Source organism: Dermochelys coriacea, chromosome 7 (assembly GCF_009764565.3).
Source record: "Dermochelys coriacea isolate rDerCor1 chromosome 7, rDerCor1.pri.v4, whole genome shotgun sequence".
NCBI lineage: Eukaryota > Metazoa > Chordata > Testudines > Dermochelyidae > Dermochelys > Dermochelys coriacea.
Window position 1 is genome coordinate 114,988,173 of NC_050074.1, and position 18,176 is coordinate 115,006,348.

At 36.0% G+C, this 18,176-nt stretch overlaps 1 protein-coding gene across 3 annotated transcripts in view; it reads right to left on the reverse strand.

Annotated features, from left to right (window-relative positions):
- Nucleotides 1-18,176, reverse strand: part of NHLRC2 (NHL repeat containing 2) — a 56,043-nt gene that overhangs the window by 2,796 nt on the left and 35,071 nt on the right. For all 3 annotated transcript variants that reach the window (XM_043520048.1, XM_043520049.1, XM_038408392.2), the window contains exons 6-10: nt 10,016-10,115; nt 9,474-9,705; nt 8,901-9,023; nt 3,488-3,697; nt 1,136-1,361 (exon numbers count right to left, since the gene is read on the reverse strand). In XM_043520048.1, coding sequence (XP_043375983.1) covers nt 1,136-1,361; nt 3,488-3,697; nt 8,901-9,023; nt 9,474-9,705; nt 10,016-10,115 — 891 coding nt within the window. The remainder of the gene's footprint in view (nt 1-1,135; nt 1,362-3,487; nt 3,698-8,900; nt 9,024-9,473; nt 9,706-10,015; nt 10,116-18,176) is intronic.

Consider the following 18,176-nt stretch of genomic DNA (forward strand, 5'->3'; position numbering starts at 1 on the left):
ATTAGATAAGGAAGAAGCAACTAGTAGTGTCTTCTTAAGATGCTCACACAGCAGTTTCCCAGTTGATTGTGGAGATTCTTTTGTTTCAACTGCTATTGCAAATTGTGTCCAGCAAAATCAATCAATGGGGAGCATTTGTGCCATTCTTAGATTAGTCCAACATATGGCCTTTGTCTGAACAAAAGGTCGGACACACTAACAATTGGCAAAGAGATAGAAATGTTATCAAGGGATAGTTTACACACATGTTTTGGAGGATATATTTTTTAGTTTTCTTTGTAGTGTGCCTGTAATAAAAACATCCACCCATTTTCAGATGTATATTTAAGTTAATTCCAGGTGACATGACGTTCCTAATTTTTCAAACTAATGCATACATAAATTTTCTTTGAACTTTAGCAATATTTTTCAGAAATTACGGTGAGATGGAAAATATTCAGTAGAAAAAAGCATAAATGTAGGCAACTACTAGTATTTGAGCCAGGCCTTAGCATGAACAACTTTATTGCACTACACATCATGAATGTACAGAGAACATTTTAATGCATTCTTCTATGGTGCTTATAAATGTAATATAAGTACAATAACTGAGAACCTAGGAGACAATGAGCTTGTCAACAGCACTCAGCAAGGAAGTATTATTATTTGTCCCATTTTACACATAGGCACAGAGAGATTACATAGGAACAGTAGAAGAGCGAGGAACAGAATCCAGTTCACCTTGTTTCCAGTGCACTAACAACAATACAGTCCACCCTCTAGTGTAACTGTGTGCCTTGCTCTGTATGTAGTACGGTGAATCAGGTTCAAATTTTGGTTTAAACTTGAAAATAAGTTCTCACTCAAGATAAAAATGTGACTTCCTTAAATGATATACATCATCTTTCCTGCTAAAAATTCTTAGTAGATCTGTCACTCTCCCAAAAGACAGATGATGAGGGTGCCCATCCCCAGAAGACGATGGGAGGGCAACCATCTAAAGAGCATAAAGGGGCTGGGCTCTGATTGTTGATAATGAACAAAACTTGGTATTTTACTTGTCTGTCAAATACATTATTCACTCTGGATGAGTGAGCTAGTAGAACTTTCCAAGGCTGCAATATATGCGGTCTTTCTAAAAATGTAGGCACTTTACCTTCTGCTGTGAGAAGCCAGGAACTGGGTGCTTCTTCAGTCAGCTTCGTATTTGCAGGAAGACTTAACCTTAATAAAAACTGAAGGGTCTGGCCAGGGGTTACAGTCAATGAAGGAAGTTGGATGTTTGGTGCAGATTTAGGCAGTTTGGGGATGTTTGCCATCTTATTGTTTTGGACAAATGGATGATCTACAACATCAAACATTTCAGTGTTCAGGATAGGCAGCTGTCAAAGAAACCAAAAGAAATATTAACAAGTATTTCTATTTGAAAGCCTGCTTTATGGTATAAGATTGCAGAGCATCTCGCAATCATAAATTCATATCACCAAAATACACAGCTAGTGGGTGAACAAGGAATTTGTACTGAAATTATGATTTACACATTTCAATATATTTACTGTATAGAACTGGAACCCTCTTAGCCAGCATACAGAAATTCTGCACTGATGGGAGAGGGAAGGGGAAATGCCAAGAGAAATTTTATTTATTTTTTTTTAAAAAAAGAAAATAATTTACTTTTAAGCAATATCAACACCTGCATCTATTTTTTTGTGATTTTTTTTTGTCTTCTCTCACTTAAAATTTGAATAATTTTGAATAATACAGATACCAGTTTAATAATAACCCAAGAGTGCTTTCTGTTAGCTTGGAACTATTCTGAGATAATAAAATTCTTGGTCTTCGACTGTGGAGATTATGCAGTCCAGGACATGATTATCTCAGACAGCAATGGTTCTCAATCTTTCCAGACTACTATACCCCTTTCAGGAGTCTGATTTGCCTTGCGTGTCCCAAGTTTCAGCTTACTTAAAAACTACTTGCTTACAAAATGAGACATAAAAATACAAAAGTGTCACAGCACACTATTATTGAAAAATTGCTTATTTTCTCATTTTTACCATATGATTATAAATCAATTGGACTATAAATATTGTACTTGCATTTCAATGTGATAATTGAGCCTGTTTTTCACTTATGAGCCTTCTCTGCAGTCCAAGCCCCAGGCAATGGGGCTGAAGGAAGTACCTTGGCTTTGTGGGAGCCCCTGTGGTGTGGGGTCTTTGGCAACTGCCCTGCTTGCCACTCCCTAATGCCAGCTCTGCACCTGCAATCCCCCTAAACCCGTCCTATGACCCTGAAGGGGGCTGCAACCCCCAGGTTGAGAAACACTGATCTAGATCAGCTGACAAATCCCCTGGTTGAGAACCACTGTCATACAGGAAGCACTGCACAGTTGGTATTTAAATATTAAACACATTAAAAATGTAGATGTTACCAAATTTATTTAAATACACAGTTCTGAGGAAGACAGTTTAGCCTTTGTGTCGGTGTACCTACATGGCAATAGCTACTCAGATATATATTTGATGCCATCATCAGACAGAGAAATGATGTCATCATTCATTCACATCTGTTTTGCCTTATTTGTAATAAGCAAATAAGGTGGAATCCAGTTTTGAAAGGGCACTTAACTTGACCACTTATTTGTGAAGAAATCAGGAACACACAAAACTCTGTATTTGCTCATGCAAGATTAAGGGCCATTAAAAAAAAAAAGCTGTCAGTGCTAAACATTGTAGCCGTACTGGATTTGGAAAACATCCAATTTAATAAAACAAACATATATTTATGAGCAATATATGTGTTTGTAAAAGAGTGATGGGGTATTTTGCTTCCCCCCGATGGGCACATGAAATAAAAACATCATGCTACCATTCTCAAGGTCTTTGTTGCAAGTGAACTTTGTTATATTGTGTTTTGCATTCCTACTCTTCCATATGCCTTTTGCCTTCATTAGAAATCAGAAAGATAGCTGGATAACTACAGGCACTGGCACCTGTACATGTAACAATACCACCAAGAGGGTCTTACCAGCCCTTTCTTTTGGGACTTGACCTGGTGAGCTGCTCAGCAATCTTAACTCATATTAATTCCAATATGAATTGTGGTTGTTCAGGGCCCTGATTAGGTGATCAACATCTTGCAGGACTGGGCCAACAGAGACTATTTCTGGAGGGATGAAGTTTCTGTATTCTAACTCTTTCATGCAAGTTTATCAATTTCTTTCTCTATGCATAAGTGTCCTTCCCAAACTCCTAGCAGAGATGGAATATTTCTTTTAAGCCTAACAGGATATCCTTAAAGTGGACAGCTTTTCTGTTTGTCTGATTATCACAAAATATTACAGGTATACATTTACTGCACTGAATAAATTCACCAACTATGCTATTTTATACCACCCCAAATCACTATGAGCCGATTATGTAGGCTCATATAGTAGGAAAAACCTATACTAATAATTTACCCTAACAAAATCTTGTGTCAAAAAGCTTCAGTAAGTTTTACTTGCCATAGAAACAATTTTTGTTTCTAAGTCCAGCACTTTAATTTGATGATTATTTGTGTCAGCAATATAGAGCAGACGGCCATTCTCTTCAACACATAATCCTCCTGGTTCATTGAAAGTCGACTGCGTAAGGCTGGAACCAACAACATTACTTGCTTCTCCTGCACCTGCCAGTGTAGCACAATTCTTCATTTTGGGATCTACAAACTTAATCTAAGGAAAACAAAATGAAAACTCTGAAAAGTCATCAGAATTATAACAAAAACTTATGGCTAGTGTTTTCAGGAGTCACCAACAATTTTGGGTACCTTAATTATTGAGAGTGCCCAACTTGACACACTACTTAGCACTTTGAAAATCGAGATACTTTTAGGTGTCTCAGGTTGGATACCTAAAAACTGAGGCACCCAAATTCACTAGTCAGTTTTGAAATTATTGGCCAATTTTCCTTTTTCCTGAAAATAAAGCTAGAAGTATATATGCAGGACATATAAATAGTAAATAAGTTAATCACATTTTTTCTAAAACAGGTTACCTAACCAACACTAAAAGTAACCAAACTCATATCATCATGCTTCTGTACTACTTTTAATTTAATGTTAATTTAACTACAGTATCAATTTGTAAGTATTTGTGCAGCCAAAGGAATTCTAGGAAGTTTATTAATAAGTAATAATAATTATTAAATGAATCTCTAATCAATTATCTTGAACCTACACATACCTCCACTGTAAAAATTCACGATTCTAAACATACCTTGTGAGCCTTGAGCATACACAATTTTTAAAAAAAAACTAAAAACTAAAAACTGTTTTAATAATTAGTTCACATGCAGATGGGGATTGTTCATACACATTGTATTTATTATTAAATTAAAAAGCTGCAAATGTATATGAACAATTTGGTTTTATTCCCTCACCCTGTGCCTTTTTCAAATGCCACTTGCTTCTTAGGCCCCAATCCTGCAAAGTTTTCTACACATGCTTAAGTTTTATATCATGCAAGTTTTAAATTCAATAGGATTACTGAGAGGTTAAAAACATGTTAAGACTTTACAGGACTGGGGACTTGGACTGTTAGATTTTCAGGGGTTGGACAGTATCTCTCTCTTTCTCTCCACACACACACACACAAAACCTAACATAATAGGGCCTCTGCGTACTAATGTAATATAAATACTAAACAATAGTAACAATCTGAAAAAACTGAATTTAAAAAATGACTCTTCCTTCCCATTGTATTAGTGTTCCTGCAGCAAGAAATGAAGAACAAGTGACATGCTTTGGTTTGAATGGCAAAGCATTTGAATGTTTGTTTGTGTCACAAATGTAGGATGTGATCTAAAAAACTTTTTTTTTTTTTTTTTTAAATATTATGGGAACAGTCAAAGGCCCTAATCAGGAGCTGTGGTAGGAATTATACAAACACACAATCTGTTTTATTTTCATATATTTTGTCTTAATTTAACATAAACTAGATTAAGAAAAAAAGATGAAGGACCCCATGTTATTCCCGTGACGCAAGTTAAAGATTTGTAGGTCAAATACAGTTTAAAAAGCAAAAATAATCCAGAAAACAAAAAACCTTAATTATAACATAGTTCAGCCACCTAACTATTTTAATAAATGGTTTAACTGAAATGCATCTTAAACTAAATTTAAATATAGTTCTTTAACTCTGTTCCCAGTCTGATATAAATGGGATCTTAGTAGGGCTGTCGATTAATCGCAGTTAACTCATGCGATTAACTCAAAAAAATTAATTGTGGTTAAAAAAATAATCAATTAATCACACTTTCAATCCTTAAACAATAGAATACCAATTGAAATTTATCAAATACATTTGGATGTTTTTCTACATTTTCAAATATAATGACTGAAATTTCTACATTTTCAAATATAATGACTGAAATTACAACATAGTATATAAAGTGTACAGTGCTCACTTTATATTATTTTTATTACAAATATTTGCACTGTAAAAATGATAAATAGTATTTTTCAATTCATCTCATGCAAGTACTGAAGTGCACTCTCTTTATTGTGAAAGTGCAACTTACAAATGCAGATTTTTTTTTTAATATAATTGAACTCAAAAAACAAAACAATGTAAAACTTTAGTGCTCACAAGTCCACTCAGTCCTACTTCTTGTTCAGCCAATCGCTAAGACAAACAAGTTTGTTTATGTTTACGGGACATCATGCTGCCTGCTTCTTATTTACAATGTCACCTGAAAGTGAGAATACGTGTTTGTATGGCACTTTTGTAGCCAGCATTGCAAAGTATTTACATGCCAGATATGCTAAACATTCATATGCCCCTTCATGCTTCGGCCACCATTCCAGAGGACATGCTTCCATGCTGATGTGCCTCGTTTAAAAAAAAAAAAAAAAGTGTTAATTACATTTGTGGCTGAATTCCTTGCGGGAGAAACTGCTCTGTTTTACCCGCATTATGACATATATTTCATGTTACAGCAATCTTGGATGATGACCCAGCAAAAGTTGTTGATTTTAAGAACACTTTCACTGCAGATTTGACAAAACGCAAAGAAGGTGCCAATGTGAAATTTCAAAAGGTAGCTACAGCACTCAACACAAGATTTAAGAATCTGAAGTGCCTTCCAAAATCTCAGATGGATGAGGTGTGGAGCTTGCTTTCAGAAGTCTTAAAAGAGCAACACTCCGATGTGGAAACTACAGAACCTGAACCACCAAAAAGAAAATCAACCTTCTGCTAGTGGCATCTGACTCAGATGATGAAAATGAACACGCGTCAGTCCGCACTGCTTTGGATCGTTATTGAGCAGAACCAGTAATCGGCATGGATGCATGTCATCTGGAATGGTGGTTGAAGCATGAAGGGACATATGAATTGTTAGTACATCTGACACGTAAATATCTTGCAACTCCAGCTACAACAATGCCATGTGAACACCTGTTGTCACTTTCAGGCAACATTGTAAACAAGAAGCGGGCAGCATTATCTCCTGCAAATGTAAACAAATTTGTCTGTCTTAGCGATTGGCTGAACAAGAAGTAGGACTGAGTGGACTTGTAGGCTCTAAAGTTTTACATTGTTTTGTTTTTGAGTGTAGGTTTTAATTTTTATATAATTCTACATTTGTAAGTTCAACTTTCATGATCTATCTTCCTACTGTATTTTCCAGTGCATGCATCTGACAAAGTGGGCTTTAACCCACGAAAGCTTATGCTCAAATAAATTTGTTAGTCTCTAAGGTGCCACAAGTACTCCTCGTTCTTTTTGCTGATACAGACTATCACTCTGAAACAAGATAAAAAGACTGCACTACGTTATTTGTATTAGGTGAATTGAAAAATAGTATGTCTTTTGTTTTTTACTGTGCAAGTATTTGTAATAAAAATAATATAAAGTGAACACTGTACACGTTGTATTCTGTGTGGTAATTGAAATCAGTATATTTGAAAATGTAGAAAACATCCAAAAATATTTAAATAAATGGTATTCTATTATTGTTTAACAGTGCGATTAGATTAATTCCGATTAATTTTTTTAATTGTTTGACAGCCCTAGTTCTTAGCAACATGAAAGATAAAAGAAAGCAGAAAGGAAGAGATTGAAGGCCATGGATAAAAACAATGAATGCTAATACTACATCTGTAATTCATAACATTCGGTATTTAATTTTTGTTGCTATTTTTATTTTATTTTTTAATTTACAGTACTGACTTCATCATATTGTGTAATTTTAAATAAACCCTCAGTAAATATTTAAAAACATTATAATAATGGAACCATAGAATAATCTATTTTACAGCAAAATAAGCAGTAAATGCAATTTAAGTCTCGCAGATAATTAAGATATAGGATAATAAAAATTATACAAACATCTATCACTTCAATCATCCATCTGTAGTTTCATTATCACAACTGGAAATGAAAAAGTCACTTTCTTGAAAATTTATGAGCTGGGTAACAATTCACTGGTTAAAAGGCATCTTATCTAATTCTATGTAAAATAGGGGAAGGGAGAAAGATTGACTGAGTTTATTTAATCACAGGGTTGTCAAGTCCCTTCAAACTTTCAGCTTTTCAATAGGAGCCTGGGGAACTAGTTGTTTCCCTTCCTAAAGCATGATTTTAGCTATTTATTACTGTAAGATTTATGCCATAATTCAAAGAAATTAGTCTTGAGTGAACTAAATGTATGCCCTAAATGTAGAAAACAACGAAACAGTTTTCTGTTAGCTATGAAGTAGAGTACAGGGCTATAGGTCTACTTCATGGGTCAGCAATGTAAACTATAAGAGAGATGTCTGAGTGGGTTATAAGAAAAGGAGTACTTGTGGCACCTTAGAGACTAACAAATTTATTAGAGCATAAGCTTTCGTGAGTTACAGCTCACTTCATCGGATGCATGCAGTGGAAAATAAAGTGGGGAGATTTTATATTCACAGAGAACATGAAATAATGGGTGTTACCATACAGACTGTAACAAGAGTGGCCAGGAAAGGTGAGCTATTACCAGCAGGAGAGAGCATGAGGGAGGATGGGGGGGACCTTTTGTAGTGATAATCAAGGTGGGCCATTTCCAGAAGTTGACAAGAACAGTAGGAGGGAAAATAAACAAGGAGAAATAGTTTTACTTGTGTAATGACCCATCCACTCCCAGTCTTTATCCAAGCCTAAGTTAACTGTATACAGACAAAAGCACTTTTATGCCAGTAAAATTGTGCCTACGCTAGGATTTTGCCAGTATAGAAAAGTCAGGGTGGGAGTGGGGGAAGAGATGGAGAAGCACAACGCTAACCCACACAGAGTTGTGTAGACCTGGCCAGGATCAATAATTTGTTTTAGTTGAGTACATAAGCTAATCAATGTGGAATTACAACACTCATAGAAACAGGGATATAAAACATCTACACTTCACAATCTTTATCTCACCTCATGACTGGCCCATCAATGATCCAATAAGCATAACCACCAACCCTTCTATCTCTCAGAGGTATGGGAGGCTATATGGATGAGGGGCATATCCTCTTTCCAAATTGCTCAAAGCTGAAAAGACCGCTAGTGGCTGTGACCAAGCATTCTGAATTACTCTGCTCTTGTTTTGCATCTTTTTGTGTCTTAATAAAACCAGCCTTGAAGAAAGGGCCTTGGACTGAACTGTTTAGAGCTTTATTTTACCTTCCCCGGCCAGTGTATCTGCCCATCAGTACACAAGTCTAGACACATAGTAAACCACGTGACCAGATAAAGGTCCAAGATCAAAAACAAGAAAAAAAAAAAAGTATGTCATTTACTTCCTTATAATATAATTTTATGTTACTGAACCATAGAGACATGCTTTTCTGATGCTATCTGACTCTGATGCTGGTGGTGAAATGAGTTACATAAATAGTGTTTTGCATAATATATTAGACCGACTTACCTTATGATTATAGGAATCTGCTACATAAAGCAGTTTCCTTTTCTTGTCCCAAGTTACTCCAAGGGGGTGCTGCAGCTTTGCATTTATTCCTGCTTCATCAACATCACCAAAGGCAAACAAATTCTAAAGGAGTGAATTTATTATATTTGTACAATTAGCTGGTTATGCAATGTTGACATAAGCAGTAGACAGTGGAAATCATCGTAATTAAATGGAAATTAACTGGCTAATTTTAAAAAAATGCACTCATGGGAAATGAAGCACTTAGGGGACTGGATATAGGTGTGGAGCCTTTGCATTCTAGGCCACCAATCCCACCCATTTCAATAGCAATCAAATGCCACACATGGTTATTCAGTGGATTTTGTGAATGAGTTGGTCAGTACCGTTCTCATTGACCAACAATCTGCATTACAAAACTTGTGTTGGCACACTAAACAGTGAAATTAAGAAATGAATGAGCCTGGAGACAGAACTACCCTCTTGCCCCTAAAAGTGGTTCCTTAAGATCAGGCTTGAGGAATATTGGTAGGATGTTGCCGGGAAGATTGAAGTTGTGTGTTAGTCTATTACCAATGGATCTCTCTCTCCTCCTACAAGATGTTTCACTGCTCCATCTTTCAGTGAGATTGTTCGCACAGTGCTGCTCTCACTGTCTGCTACAAAAATACAGTTCCAGGGTTCTTCAGAAGCCAGAGAAAGACCTGAAGGCTGGGCAAAGGCTGCCTTATGGGGGTATGTATTGTTTCGGTTCTCTTCATTCCCACTCCCAGCAAATCGAAGGCAGGTTCCTTTCTTTAAATCACTAAAGAAAAAACAAGTGCCCAGGTTCAAAGACAAGTCTGAAATAGTTCAGACAGAATTCTTATATAGTTTCTGTTTGGTAAATATACGTTACCAAAATAACGGCATTTGAAATGCTTTTATTTTAATTTGTATTTCATCTTGGTTTATAATTAATACTTAAATGATATAGCATAATGAAAAGTAAAACAATATTTAATTATATGTATGTATAAGTGTTCTCCACGAGGATAAGTCTCCTTGAAGTTTAAAGGCTCTTGCTCATCAAAAGTTAATAGCTGTTTCTAATATCTATAATTATAGTGGCGTACCTTCCTTTTGGGAGTTTTCCGCATTCCAACATGAGAGCCCAGATTTGATGAGTACCTGCCATGGCTATCCATAGAACATCATCTTCATGGGTCCCTGAAACTTTACCAAATATGAGTATAAATATCGTAGAATGGACCTCGGGCAATATTTGCAAAAAGGAAGTACCTCGGTCATGAAAAAAAAGTGAATTACTTTCAGTTACTTAGCCATTATTCTTCTGTAGCTTCACTAGGGGAGAAAAAGTTGTACCTTTTAATCTTTGTTGAAGATACCACTTCTACTAGGAAATGCAGTCAGCAGTCGTTCTGATAGTGGATATACATTTTACTCAGTGTCTCAACAATGATATTGAATAACAATATCTACAGGACAGTCCCAACTAAGAAAATAACAGAACGCCACTAGCCATCACCTTTAGCCCCCCACTAAAACCTCTCCAACGCATCATCAAGGATCTACAACCTATCCTGAAGGATGACCCATCACTCTCACAGATCTTGAGAGACAGGCCAGTCCTTGCTTGCAGACAGCCCCCAAACCTGAAGCAAATACTCACCAGCAACCACACACCACACAACAAAAACCACTAACCCAGGAACCTATCCTTGCAACAAAGCTCGTTGCCAACTCTGTCCACATATCTATTCAGGGACACCATTATAGGGCCTAATCACATCAGCCACACTATCAGAGGCTCGCTCACCTGCGCATCTACCAATGTGATATATGCCATCATGTGCCAGCAATGCCCCTCTGCTGGGTACATTGGCCAAACTGGACAGTCTCTAAGTAAAATAATACATGGACACAAATCAGAGGTCAAGAATTATAACATTCAAAAACCAGTGGGGGAACACTTCAATCTCTTTGGTCACTCGATTACAGACCTAAAAGTGGCAATTCTTCAAGAAAAAACTTCAAAAACAGACTCCAACGAGAGACCGCTGAATTGGAATTAATTTGCAAACTGGATACAATTAACTTAGGCTTGAATAAAGACTGGGAGTAGATGTGTCATTACACGAAGTAAAACTATTTCCCCTTGTTTATTTCCCCCCCTACTGTTCCTCACACGTTCTTGTCAACTGCTGGAAATGGCCCACCTTGATTATCACTACAAAAGGTCTCCTCCCACCCCGCTCTCCTGCTGGTAATAGCTCACTTTATCTGATCACTCTTGTTACAGTCTGTATGGTAACACCCATTGTTTCGTGTTCTCTGTGTATATAAAATCTCCCCACTTTATTTTCCACTGCATGCATCCGATGAAGTGAGCTGTAGCTCACGAAAGCTTATGCTCAAATAAATTTGTTAGTCTCTAAGGTACCACAAGCACTCCTTTTCTTTTTGCAGATACAGACTAACACGGCTGCTACTCTGAAACCATTGAATAACAAACCAGAACTTGGCAGAGACACTGAAGAGTCGAACTAGTGAGAAAACTGGAAGTGATCATTGAATGCAGCTTTTTATAGGATTTAGGAGATATGTAGTGAAGAGTATAGCCTCTCACTTATATTTTATATTCATTATTAGTTCATTTAGTTTAGCTTTAAAATCTAAGGCCCCAATCTTGCAAATATGCATATCCTTAAGAGAACCTTGAAAAGTCTCATTGAAATGAATGGGACCACTCAAAGTAGTCAAGGATCGGGGCCAATTGACCGTGGTGCTTTTGGAAGTGCAGATCAATACTGGAGACTGAAATCTGCTATTTTTTCCAGAAGCAGGTCTGCCAAGCATAGCCACTGCCCACATTTCCCCCTACTCCCACACTGCCCTGCTTATATGCCTCAGTCCCCACTTACATAATAAGATAAACTTGCTGTTGAGATAAGTGGTTCTTAATTCCCTAATTTTTTAAAACTTGCTTTTACAAAAGGTATATAGTGCTTATCATTTTGCCAAATATTTATATACTATAAAGCTACTGATTATCAGCACATTTATAAAATTAGACACAAAATTTGCCCAGCTGTTATTTATTTTCCAGTAAAAAATGACAAAGATTTAAATATAAGATTAAATGGATGCACCTCATTTTACAACATATTACATTTCCATCGTTAAGTCAACACAATGAATGGCATATAAATGCGAGCAATCAAAGGCCTATAGGAACAGATAAAGAAAAGTACTATCTAAACTCATGTTTCTATACAAAAAGAACAAAATTAAAAAGGACAGAAAAATTGACCAAGGAGTATTGCATTAAAGCACACAATCTATCATCTTCCTAATAAAAGCACTAATAAAGAATAGGATCCATCTAAATGAATTGCACACAACTGTCATATATAGCCACATACTGCACTAAGAATTTTTGTTTTCCAAAACCAATTAGCTATTAAAACATTGCAAATCACACACTGATTAACAGACCTTCAAAAGAGCTAAAAAAACCCCATTACATCAAATACTGGAATTCTTACATTTAAAATTTTTTTAAATTTATATCAAAGCTCGTAATCATTAACATGAACTTACAAATATCTACAAAAAGAAAAGGAGTACTTGTGGCACCTTAGAGACTAACAAATTTATTTGAACATAAGCTTTCGTGAGCTACAGCTCACTTCATCGGAAACCTGTCACAAATATCCAGTAACTTTGGGTTCCCTAGCTCTGCTCTTGCAGGGATGTTAATAGGGCAACCAGACGTTTAGATTCTCTAACCTCAGAATTTAAATAGTTTATTACCTATGTTTCAAATTCCATTGCAGAAAAGTTACATGTACTACATCCTGAGAGTTAGACCAGATCAACCTTCCCAAAACAAAACCAACCCAAGAAATCTACACAATATTTTAAGCCTCCATGTCACATCTGGAACACCAAATTGTCCTTCCAACTCCAAACCCACTTTTTCATTAAAAGGAGAAACTTCCATGTGGCTGGGATTACACTTGCAATATCGGGAGGAAAAAAAAAATCTGTATTTTTTCCAACTTCAAAAACAGAGTTCTGACACTGGTGAGCCATCCTAAGAATATTCCTTGCCTATACCAAAAAAGTAATGCACTCTTAATGCCATTAATTTTCTCCATGCCTTTCCTCTGCAGGGATCAAGATATGAGTTTCCAAGACTTTGATCAAAGAGAACGCCACTGAATATCTCCTGCTCCTCCACATACTCAGCATTTTTATTCAAACAAAAGTTCCAGGAATAAAGTTAACATATACATCATCTATAAACTGTTGGTGAGTAGAAAGATCTGCCGAAGAGTTCAAAAATCCAATTACAAACATGTTATAACTCGGGGGGGGGGGGGTGTACACCAAAGCACAGAACATTCTTAAGAGAAGTCTGCCACTGCCATCATCTTTGATCATCGCTTGTTTTTGAGAGTCTTATTTCCTAATTTCTAATTTCAAGTGGAAGACGAATATATTGTAATTATTGTAGCATACGAAGGCATCTTAAAAGTAATTTCTACCACTGTTCTATCAACCAGTTGAGAGAGAGAACACAGTTGGTTAACCAGTTGAGAGAGAGAACACAGTCAATACTGAGCAACCACTATATCATTTAAAAAGTCTGGCTGCTGCATAATATAACTTCCAATGTCTATTTTTGCCCTATAATATTTTAATGAGACTGTTGTATGGACAAGTGTACTGTGGCAAGTGGGAATGCTTTCTAATAACTAGAACCAAATTTGATAGACAGATCTCATGGGTTCTTTTCACTTAGCTCTCTCTGAAAGTGAATTACTAGGACGCCTTAACACCACTGTACTTCAGTTTCTCCATCTGAAAAATGTGTTAGAGTTGATGCAAAACAATTACAGTCTGTGAAGTGCTTAGAGAATGTGCTTTGTAAAGTGCCACATGCCATTACTAAACAGTAAATATACAATTTTACGTTTAGCTCTTGAACCACAGCAAGGCTACATTTAAAGTGTCTGATCATAGGTTCTGGAGAATACAGCAGACAGCAATGATTTATACAGAGCTAGATTTCTGGCTTTGGAACAAGCCCGGTGTACGGGATGGCATGTAGCTGTGCCACCACAGGAGCAGCACAAGGAACAAATTAGGCCTCCAGGGAAGTTTATAATTTGCTGCTGGCTACACCCCCAACAATAGCTCTGCTGTATTGGCTGGTGAACTGATGATGGAGCAAAGGCTCCACCTCTTCCCTCTCCTCCTCCAGTGTGCATGGGGGAATATCAGATACAGAATATCCACTTACTACTGCATACTTAGACCCATGGTCCAGAAAGCCCACATGAAGATGTAAGGGGTTCTTACTCCCCCAGCCCCAGTCCCTGTCCCCTCACATATGGGATTGTAGTCCAAGTCACAATCTATCCAATAGTAACTGGTAAATATCTAAATCACTCTTCTCAATAATAAAACTGGAAGAGAAGCAAGGAGGAGACAGGACAAAGGAAAATACGTTTTTGTAGTAAGGACAGCAATTATGCATCACACAGTATATATGCTTTAATTCTTATCTGTTTTATTTGGTAGATTCAGTTGATACCTATGTAGTAAATCTTTAAACCAGCAGATAAATTCCTTAACCTTCCTCTAAGGAGTTTTTCCACAAATAATCCATAAACAGCATTAAAAGAAAATTCAATATTGTGTACTATCTTCAGTTAGAAAACAGAGAGTGCATCCTGGTGGACATTACTAGAAACTTATCTTTGGATTTTTGTACTGGAACAAACTTGTGAGAATACAAATAATCAGCCTGACTAGTACTTTTCATTATTTCCTTTGCCACTATTTAGTGTGTGCATTTTTAAAGGGGACCTTTCCCTCACAGCCTATCTTCTGATGGATCCTGCTGGTAAAGTTATAATCTTGCACTTGAGACATCAATCTTAAATCTATAGTAGCTATGTTTGTGTTAGAGAAATTTGTTTAAAATTGAAGTAAAATTTAAATCAACAGAAATTTAAATATGCTGTCATCCTCTGATCATGTGCACAATGCCAACACCACACAAACATGGATAATATTCACACTTTCCCCCACCATAATTCCAAGTTATTCGCTCGAAATAGAATATATTAGGTTGATCAAAGGCTTCCACACAATTAACAAAAATGACATTCCAGTTTTCATTATATTATATTATATATATATAAAAATATTCCATGCTAACAGACGTTATTTGGGAATATCATCTCCTAATTACTTTCTACCTGGAAAGAAGTCAAATGGAATATGGTCAATTCTTGTAATTTGTCAATTTGATACATTAAGGATTTTAAATACCTTTTGGAAAAAATCAAAATTGTTACCTCTTTTCTATTTTAAAATTAATTGGAAATTTGATACATTTGGAGTCTGGTACAGATAATCCATTAATAATCACTATGCTGCATTCCAGCCTCAAAATGAAAGAAAATATTACTATCAGCTCACCTAAGATTCTCTAAGTAAATATGCTATAGAAATGTGTATTAGTATCTGCTTAATTTCACAGCAATTTTATATGTTACTATTCTAATACATTATGGTCTAAATTTTCAAAAGTGAGTCACAATTTTGGTACCTCAAGTTTGGTATTGACAATCATTAGTCACTTTTGAAAATTTAGGATTTTATCATACATTTATATGTGCAGTTTATTCTGAAGGATCTCAAAATATTTGATAAATTATTCAATATTCACTTCATCCATCCAATTAAATACAGCATACTCTGAGGTGGAAAGTAGCAGCTGTTTCAACATAAAATAGCAACACAATCGAAACTATTTAGAGAAGGAGATAGAATCATAGAATATCAGGGTTGGAAGGGACCTCAGGAGATCATCTAATCCAACCCCCTGCTCAAAGCAGGACCAATCCCTAATTTTTGCCCCAGATCCCTAAATGGCCCCCTCAAGGATTGAACTCACAACCCTGCGTTTAGCAAGCCAATGCTCAAACCACTGAGCTATCAGATGAAGCTCACCTTATTTCACTGAAAGTCAGGGAAGGATTTTGGTAAACAGAATATAATTACCCAAAGCAGAATTTACCCATGAACTCAGGTTAAAAATCCTAGGCCAATGATTGCCCAAAGTGCCATGGGATCTTTTATGGTTACAAGTTCTCAGTACCTGTAATTTACATCTCAAATGAAACATAAGATCTCCAGAACTACAGAGTGGCACTGGTTCAAAACTGACTAAGTGGAAAGAATGACACATACAAAGGCCTTGATACTGCACACAATTACATATGTATACCTCTACTTAATGTTTTAGGGCTATTCACATGACTAAAGCTATGCACATGATGAACATTAGCACAAAAGCACCCATACGCACCTTAAATTTTCCTTGGCGCTAACATCACTGGCTAAGCCTGATTCTGCTTAGCTATCAAGATCTGAAAAAAAAAAAAAATGCAGCCCCAAATGCCACAGCTAAAAGCAGAAATGCAAAAGTTGCATCCTTACCTAGAAAAAAAAAGATACCCTGCTAGGTGACAATGCACATTCATATTACCATTGTACATGTCCTAAGTGAACTAAACATTTAAGTGAGCATCTGAAGAACAATGATAGCTCAGTGGTTTGAACATTGGTCTGCTAAACCCAGGGTTGTGAGTTCAATCCTTGAGGGGGCCATTTAGGGTTCTGTGGCAAAAATTGGGGGACTGGTCCTGCTTTGAGCAGGGGGTTGGACTAGATGATCTCCTGAGGTCCCTTCCAACCCTGATATTCTATGCAAGTATCTCATTGTAACTGGGACAACACCATAAAGAACTATATGAAAAAGAGAGAAAAAAAGCAAGGTTAAAAAAAATTAGGTGTTGAAGTCATGGATTTCAGATGTATTCTTGCAACAAAGATAGAGAGTGGTGATTACAAGACTACAGGATGATGAGTATGCAAAGATGCTCTACCAAAATCAGAATATGGGGTAGGATTTTTAAAAGCACTCAGGATTTCAAAAGCTCCCATAGATTTCAGTGACAGCAGTTAGGCCAACACCTACAGCTTATGAAAATCCAACCTAGAAAGATTAATTCTAATATTGTTCAAATATAGGCATTTCTATTCAATGAAATTGAATTGAAAGATTGAAAGATGGTGTAAAGATAATAAAATCTAAACTTTCTTTTCAAATTATGTGCCTGTAGAGCCCACTAAATGTGTTGCAGAGAAACCAAGTATCAGTATTTATTTTAAGTTTTATTAAATATATGAAATATTGGTATAGAGAAATGTTCTTCTCTCCCCAAAGAATGGAGACAGAAGAACTATGAAAAATACCCAACAACTGTAGTCATGCAAGTCAAGTAGTTCTTTCTAGGACAACTATTAGATCAACAACAACAACAACAAAAAAGAAACAGATATGGCACAAACCAAATGTTTGGATTATGAAAAACAAGAAAAGATTTCTAATCTCAAAATTACCACAGAAAAGCAAAACAATTAACATCTGTCGTAGCATATCCGTGGGTATTTTTAAAAGTAAGACACTTAGTTTGTTTTACAGTGCTCTGATGATGGGCATATTACAAAAGTTTATTCTTCTTACACGAATGACAGAAAATGCTCTACTTTGAAGAGGAAGCAATTTAGAAAAAAAAAACAGCAAAACCAGGAGTATACATAGAAAGAAGACACCGACAAAAGCAGGGAGGAAACCAAATGCTGAACTAGACTTTACTCTCATTGCAGTTAATATGATAATACCAAGTACTCCTTATAATCCTTGTATGGTGAGGATTTATTTATTTTCAAAGGCTTTATTATAAAATAATTATCCAATAAAAAGAACAAAGTAATTCTTTTACGTTTACACAATTAAACACTACATTCCAATCTATCTTGGAAGGTTTTTTTAAATCCAATGTAGTTTCTCCTTATTTGGGAATGCATAGTTTTATCTCTAGTGCTGCTTGCAGCATCAAAGCAAAAGTTTTTCTTGTTAATGTGATATAGTTATATTATAAAGATTCACTCACAAATTATAGCTTTTGATGCATTATTTCATGTGACAGCATTTGTTTTGCAAAAATCGAAGATAGACAGCTAAGCATGCTTACATATCTTGTTTGATAATATATTAAAAATATATTAAAAGTATTGAGCAGCAATAATGGTGATTTTCCCCTTAAACTAGATAACATTACAAAAGAACTTTTAACATTGAATTAGAGCAATAGAAGACGACTTAAAAATCTCTTTCGGAGTTGTCAA